Genomic DNA, 7,924 nt, shown 5'->3' on the forward strand with positions numbered 1-7,924 from the left:
AATAACCACAAGCTTGGTTTTAGATTGATTTCTTTGGTTGTTTTCTTGTAACTTTTGTAATATTTTATTTGTTGTGGATTATATTGATATGTTTGTAACTAAATTTAAATAAGATTTAAGTAATTTTTTTTAAAAATAATTTGAATAAAAATAATAATTAATCATCAATATTAGATTATACCATAATTTTCTCACGAATAAGATGTTTCCTTCCCCGCAAACGAGCGCCAAACATATTGACAAAAACGAAAGCAAAATTTAAAACCAAGAAAAGAATTCCCCATGTTACCAATAATTTTCATTTCCACATTCTCATTCCCGCAACTCTTCTTTCCTCCACAAGAACCACGAGCTTGTTCGATTGTTCAGTTCCACTGTTATGTTTCTTTGGATTTCTTCATTCAATTTCTTTTGATTTCTCCCTTTGTTTTCTTTCGAAACCCTACATTGTTCGTACTTGCTGTCAGGGGGTTGGAAGCAGAGTTGGTAATGTTCTTACTTGCTCAATCCTACGAGGTTGATAGATGATCGAATGGCATTGCAGCGAGACCTTGCGGCTTCGAAGGAGGAGCTTCATTGCATGAATATGGCCATTGGTGACATTCGCTCCGACCATGAGATGCATTCGAGGGAGCTTGTTGACAAAGGCATGAATATGGAGGCTGACCTCAGGGCAAATGAGCCCTTGAAGAATGAATTAATTCAACTGCGAGCTGAGGTTCAGAAACTTAACAGTCTCAAACAAGATCTCACAACGAAGGTTCAGACACTTACTCAAGATGTTTCAATTTTACAAGCAAAGAATCAACAAATTCCTATGATGAGGGCTGAGATTGATGGCCTGTACCAAGAGCTAATACGTGCCAGGTGTGTGGCTCAATTGCTGACAGGGTTTCCATTTTTTTACCGTCAAGCTCTTTCGTGATAGCCTGATAGGCATTTTCGCATTTGTACAGTTAAACACTTAAGCTGATGATGTCTTTTTTGTTTTCTAGAACCATGGTGGATTATGAAAAGAAGGCAAACATAGAGTTCATGGAACAGAGGCAGTCAATGGAGAAAAATTTGGTTTCCATGACCCGGGAAGTTGAGAAATTACGTGCCGAGCTTGCTAGTGTTGATGGAAGACATTGGGCTGTTGGTATGTCAGGTATGACTTGTTTGGTGTATTGTTCTTTTGCAGAATTTATTATCCTTCAATAGATAACTCCTTGTGCTATCTAAGATTGATAAATGATAACTATGACAGACTAATCTTTCTCTATGCCTCATGGCCTGAAGGCTGAATTCGGTAATCATGATTGAAAAGCCAATTTGACCCATATAATTCCAATTTACTGAGATGTCATTCTTGTTTTTTTGTCCATTTTTTTCATGTTTGCTTCATTTATGAAGGTGAGCCTTTTGAATTGTTTAGAGGTCTACTATTTTCTCCCTTCGTTATTTCTATTGTATCCTCCTGTGAAGGCCTGCATGTGCACATGTGCTCCTCTGGTATATCAATGTGTTATGTGTAATGCATTGCATACAAAAATTTGTGATGGAAACAGTGGCAATAGAAGACCACTTAAAGTTCTAACTATTGATGAAGTGAACTCATCCACGGCAAAACAAATGACAATATAGGACAGCAACTGTGTGCACCTAATTGTAGTTGCTTTGGCTACAATTAAGCCTACAATTATAAAGGCCTCCATTGATCCTTAGTCGAAATAATATTTAAGCCACCTTAATTTGTTTGTCAAACCTTAGAAGAAAAAAAAGTTGTCAAACCTCTCCCTATTGGTTTATCTATTGCTCATTATTTCCTGTACTTCTCACTTTGTTGTCAATTTCATTTCAAAGTTACAATATGAACAGCCAATGTGAAATGGAGCCTCACATTTGTTTATTTCAAACTTCTATCTTAGAGAAATGAAAGCGGGATCCACCTTTCTTTTAATTTGGAATTAGACATGTACGCGTGTGATGCCTAGGTTTATAAATAATTAAAGAAATATTTAAATAAAATATTTGTTTGATAAAATAAATTTAAAAATATAATTGTCAATAATATTTTATATCATTTTCTGTTAAAGGAGATAAAAAAGTTACTTATAAATTAAGGTATTTTTTATTTATCAATATATTTATAAGGAATATTCTAAAATGGGAGGTTGATCACTCGATTAAAGTTGATTAACGTGAAGATAAAAATAAACCTTATATATAAATTTTTTAAGAACAATTTTTGTATTTATTTCTTTTTGTTGGTGACCTGTTGTTGAATTTTGTTTTCTTTGATGTGTTCCTTTTAAAACTTTGAAGTAAGATTGACCCTTCATTGGAGGATGTCAGAACAATTTGTTTATTCGCCTTCCTCCTTGATGGACTTTCTGAGATTGAATAAACTTCATTTGATGATGAAGATACATCTTTTGACTTATTGGATGCTTATAGCTTTGAACTTTTACTTAATAGATTATTTTTTCACATTTTTCTTTAATGGACTTTCTTCTTCTTTTGACGATGAAGATGCATCTTTTGACTTCTTGGATAGTTGTAGCTTTGGACTTTGACATGTGACAGTTTGTTTATTTGTTTTTTTTTCTTAATGGACTTTGTGAGATTTGATAAATTTTTTCATTAGATGATAAAGATGCACATTTTGACTTGTTGGATGTTTCTAACTTTGGACTTTGACTTATAATTAGTTCTTCAACTGACTCATCTGATGATATTTGTTGTGGTGAAGGGGGCTCTTTTTTTTTTAATAAAAATATTGATTAGTGGATGAAACTATTAATATTTTGTACAAGAAGTAAAAGTGAAAATAAATTATAAACATGGTTACCTGTTTAATTTCTTTGAGGAGAGGGTCATGCTGAATGATATTTTTTAAGATAAAAGTTATGTGATGGTATAAGTTTAGATGTTGTTGTGTTTAGAATTTATTGTGCATCTCGATTGAACATTGTGAATGTTGCTACACTAGTGTCATATGAGACTTTCAATTGTATCTTGAACCTAAAAAAGATTTTAAATTTTTTAATATTTATTTAATTATGTTATAAAAATAATTCAATATACACAAAACATTAAACCTTGTTGTTGGATACTTGGATGACTCTTTGCATTCTCTATAAGTGTATTGATTTTCTTCTTTTATAACTTTCTTTTGGCATTTCTTATATGCAACATAATTCCAACTAAATGCATTGTTGATCTCATTAATTGTTGCATGAATTGTGAACACATTATCCTATTATTTTATATATGTTAAAACTAAGAAAAATTAAAGCATTATTGAATAGTATGAATATGAAGGTATGGTAGGTTAGCATACTTGCGATTCTCATACCATCTCATGGACATTATATCTTATAAAGATCTTTTATTTTTTTACATTCTCTTGTCAAGATTAATGTTGACAGAATTTGAAGAAGATAGTTCTTTTATTTGATGTTTCTCCTTTTTTTTCTCTACAAAGTAGTTATTTAGAATAAAATTTATAATTTTTTAATTACATCAATCAAAATTTAGAATAACCAAAAAATACATGAGACAGACACATGCAGATATACAGCTTCCTATTATGGGAATTACTTTGGATCTTGGAAGACCCCTAAATTGGAAATAAAAAAGAAGAGAAGCAATACATGGATATAGATATCTTACTCCTAATGGAATTGCTTTGGAACTTGGAAGACCCCTTAAAAAGGAAATAAACAAAAAGAAAAGGCAAAAGTATTAATTGTTAATGGGGTTAGCAAATTGAGATTAGAAAGGTCTATTGGGTGATCAACGTTCAAAGCGGTTGAGCATTTTATGGTGAATTTAGTAATTATATGATCTTGAAAATGGTAATTCTATAAAGTAATTAGAATTCTGCAAAATAATTCTGAAATACTTTTGTACCCAAATCCAAGTTCGTTCCATCCACTTGTGCAACTCCAAGTTGCATATACTTAATATGCTTTATACTTCAACTTTCTCGTTTTGGATAATGATTCATTTTCATTTGCTAGCCAAGGTATGACAAGTTGCATATACTTATGTTAATATGCTTTGTACTTCAACTTTCTCGTTTTGGATAATGATTCATTTTCATTTGCTAGCCAAGCTATGATAGCCAACCTGTTTGGACTTTGGAGTTAGTTTAGGAATGGTTAACAAGAGAACAAAGGTTTATTGTCAAAATGTCATAACATATATTCAAAGCGGAACAATCGGATTCGTTCAACAATTTGCCTAACAAGGACCATGCCTAACAAGTTGCATCAATGTTTACCCCACCCTTAAAAGTTATCGCTTGTTGTTGTTCAAGTAATTTGCATTCAAATACATGTGGTATTATATCCATTTGCACAACGTTTAAGATGGAAATTCAAACTTCTTTAACAATATCTTTTGAAAATTATCAAACACAAGGTACATCTTACCATCTGATTCAAAAAATGATGTTCAAATATTACAAAAGTAAAATTCTATTTCGAAATGCATACATGACTGCAAAAAGCCTCATATATCATTGAAGGTTCTCCTCTTTATGTTCTTTTGATGTCATTATCATCGACTTGAATTGTTTGAAGAATAGGCGCTTCCATAACATTTTGCTTCCTCTCTCTTGAAAACTCAATTTCTGAGAGACTTGAATAATCATTTGACTCTTGAGACCAGATCTTATTTACAGTGTGACTGCTCCAAAATGAAGTGGACTTTGATGTAACTTGAGGGGCTTTATCTTCAGGAGGCAATGAGTTCAGTGCAGGCTTAACACAACTTTGAGTCAGTTTTTGGCAGAAAAATTTGTCATCAACTATGTCATAATATTCTGCAGTTCTTACTTCCTGTGCAAGGGAACACCAGCAACACAATAGCCACTGTATGCAATCTGTGACTGCTGGCTTCCCACAACAAAGTTTATTTGGTGGCAAATTAAATTTTCCCCTCATTTGAATCCTCCAATAGCCACCATAGAGTAAACCAAACACACAAAGCAACATACCCAATAGCCCCAGAACTACTCTCACAGGCTCATTATCAATATTGATGGTAACCGTATTCAAGATCCAAAAGGGAGCCACACAGAAGAGGAGGAAAGTTGCAATGTGGACATACTTGTTACCAAAATGAAGTTTCTCCAAATTCCTTCCAACGACACAAAAACTACAAAAGAGAGTGAGACATGCCACAGAAAGATTGTCCCTAAGATCAAATAGTCCCCCTCTCCATTGAGGTGTGTACTCAACAAGACTGATCATTTCTTGATGCAAAAGCAGTATGATTCTGTACTTCTTCATCAGTTTCATACTCTTTTCCTATAGGGCTTGCAATGCAGTTAACTCCTGCAAGTGCTGGAGCAGCAATTGCAATGGAGATGCATATACCAACCCCAACAACAGGTCTTTCAGATCTATTGAAACCCCATTTAAGGCCACAAAGTGCATACTGAGAAAAGCAATTAACATGGAGTAACACAACTACTACCATCATATGTACCCTTTCATGAGGCTTGCAAGTGCCATTCTTGCAGTATATTTTTCTTAGGAATATGATGCCCTTAGGCTTCCACCTACAAAGAAGTACAAGATGGTGGAACCGCTTTGGATGTTGGTATAGACACATGAGAGTAAATAGAGCATTGAGAAATTGATTGTTGACCTCAAACCATTAGTCCCTTTGTGACTGCTTATTAAGTATTTTGCTTAAGATTCCTGTCATGACAAGAAAAAGAATTGCTCCTGAAACAGCAACACAAATTATCCTTTGAAGAATGGCCATGTTCAAAGGATTCTTAATCCATTATCTGCAGCTTCTCCAGAGAGATGGCCAATCAATCTTGGCAAAAACACAATTAAAAGGTTTTCTCAACTTTTCCTCGGTCTTCTTCCTAAGTTTAGCAGATGGAGTAGCTAAATTAGCATGGGGTGAGAGTTTCTGCAGTTTAAAGATATTGGCAATAGATGAACATTCTGTATTTCCCTACATGATTGCTTTCATCGCTAAGTAGTTTCCTTTGGGATGATGAAGTTTGAAGAGCACTATTTACGTTAACCTTGAAACCATTTGTGTTCCCAACTAAGGCTGCATCTTGCAGACCCTCTTGCAAGCTTCCTCCAATAGGGGCATGAATCATTCTACCAGCCAATAAGGTTATAAAAGATTCTGATTTGAAGGTCGAATAATCACTTGATTATCTGCACTGAAGAAGTCACTAAAGCTCAACAATGATGAAGACTGCTTTTTAATTACTACAGGAAGAAAACTTCTAAAGCTGATTCAAATTTTCATTGAGAATGGAATCTAAAATCTTGAAAAGAAATAGCAAATTAACGTGTTAAACTATTCAGATTCTTACACTTTCTAAGTTTCATAAAAAAATGAAGCACCGTGAAATGAGGTACCAATTACAATTTGGTGCCTAGCAACATTCAATTTTAGGTTTGCTAAACGGGGTTCAGTATTTATTACTAACACAAGGACCTAAAACGTTTCTTAAAAAAAAGGAAACAATTTTTTCAAAATTAGAAATGACAATATTACTTAAAGCCATATAAATATAAAAGGATTAAAAAAATCAGCTGAAGAAACATCAACATTCTTGAATTTTCATTCAACTATAATTTACTACTTTATTTCATTATAAAATGCTCTTTCAAAATCATCATTTTCTCAAAACATTCTTAATCATTTAACTTTTCTTGTTTAATATTCCAATCCTAGTTTGGTTAGACTTAGGCATTAGGGAAGAAACTTTCACATCGAAGCCCTACATATACATGTTGTAAATTTCTGAAAATACAGTTCTACAACCAAATCATTCATACAACCATGATTATCAAACTCTTGAGTTAACTTGTTAACTTTTACAAGTTTACGAGTTCACTTGTCCTCTATGAGTTGACTCTTGAGTAAACTCTTTTTTTAGTAGACTCTGGGTAAATTCTATAAACTTAAGTAAACTCGATAAACTCTCGAATTTACCATCGAGTCAACGAGTTAGCAAGTTAAAAAAATTAGACCAAAATGTAAGTCATTTTTGATTGTTTTCTGTCTGTTTAGTATTCAACGTACCTTCATTTAGCGTGTTATTCTCAAATACAAAATTCTAACCTTTAATAATATCAAACCTTTGTTCTCTAATAACATCAAACTCTCGATGAGAATAATCTACCACTACTATAACCTCTACAAGTTATTGTTTAGTGGTGATGTATTACTAGACTTGGTTATTTAAATATTCTGAACTTTATGATTTACTGTTTTGCTTTATTATATTGTTGAAATGTTTAATTAGTATGTTATTTATAGATATTTTGTTATTATTTTTATACGAAATAGACTCTTACGAGTCTACGAGTTGAGTCTACGAGTCGAGTTTATAAAACTCTCACGAGTCTACGTAAACTCTCGAGTTTGATAACCTTGCATACAACATAAACCATGCAATGAAGTAGGCACGTGGAATACCAACCAGGACTGCTTAAAGGGATGCTCAGACTAACTTCTGCAAGAGGAGACTGTTTTGTGCTTCAATTGCTATTTTTTCGAACAACGGACTTAATGGTTTTATATCTTGCACAAGGGTATAATAGAATCACTGCACACATTAATCATTGGAATGAAATTTTTTCTCTTGCCCAACATGTATTGTTGGAAATTAAATGTACAGATAAGCCAGAGTTACAACAGCAAAAGTATTTCTGCAAATCATGAGATGAATTAAAATCATGTAATGTTTGGAGATTCCTACTTCTGTCAGTAATTCAGTATTCGAGGTTCTATATATTCTCTAAGTTAGAGTTAGCAACAGACTTGAATGTGAGTTTTGGCAGTTGCTTTGAAGTAACTTAGCACTATTTATATGAATGTTAGACTAAGAAACTTGCCATTCATGATTCATTGTAAAAAAAAATGCCAACTATATATAGTGAAAAATGAG

At 33.0% G+C, this 7,924-nt stretch overlaps 1 protein-coding gene and 1 pseudogene across 1 annotated transcript; one reads left to right on the forward strand and one right to left on the reverse strand.

Moving 5' to 3' along the window:
* Positions 1-394: 394 nt before the first annotated feature.
* On the forward strand, positions 395-1,712 carry LOC114405252 (protein FLX-like 3). The gene is made up of 2 exons (XM_028367867.1): positions 395-867; positions 996-1,712. Exons 1-2 carry the CDS (start codon positions 533-535, stop codon positions 1,201-1,203), a joined length of 543 nt encoding a protein of 180 aa, XP_028223668.1. The 5' UTR covers positions 395-532; the 3' UTR covers positions 1,204-1,712.
* A 2,814-nt stretch (positions 1,713-4,526) lies between these two features.
* LOC114381935 lies at positions 4,527-5,781 on the reverse strand (annotated as a pseudogene).
* Between the last annotated feature and the right edge of the window lie 2,143 nt (positions 5,782-7,924).

This window comes from Glycine soja, chromosome 1 (genome assembly GCF_004193775.1).
Source record: "Glycine soja cultivar W05 chromosome 1, ASM419377v2, whole genome shotgun sequence".
Classification (NCBI taxonomy): domain Eukaryota; kingdom Viridiplantae; phylum Streptophyta; class Magnoliopsida; order Fabales; family Fabaceae; genus Glycine; species Glycine soja.

Excerpts from the sequence above, each read along its gene's own strand:
- LOC114405252 (XM_028367867.1), top strand. The coding sequence starts at position 533 with ATGGCATTGCAGCGAGACCTTGCGGCTTCGAAGGAGGAGCTTCATTGC. Across the intron at positions 868-995 it reads CAAGAGCTAATACGTGCCAG|AACCATGGTGGATTATGAAA; the intron begins GTGTGTGGCTCA and ends TTTGTTTTCTAG.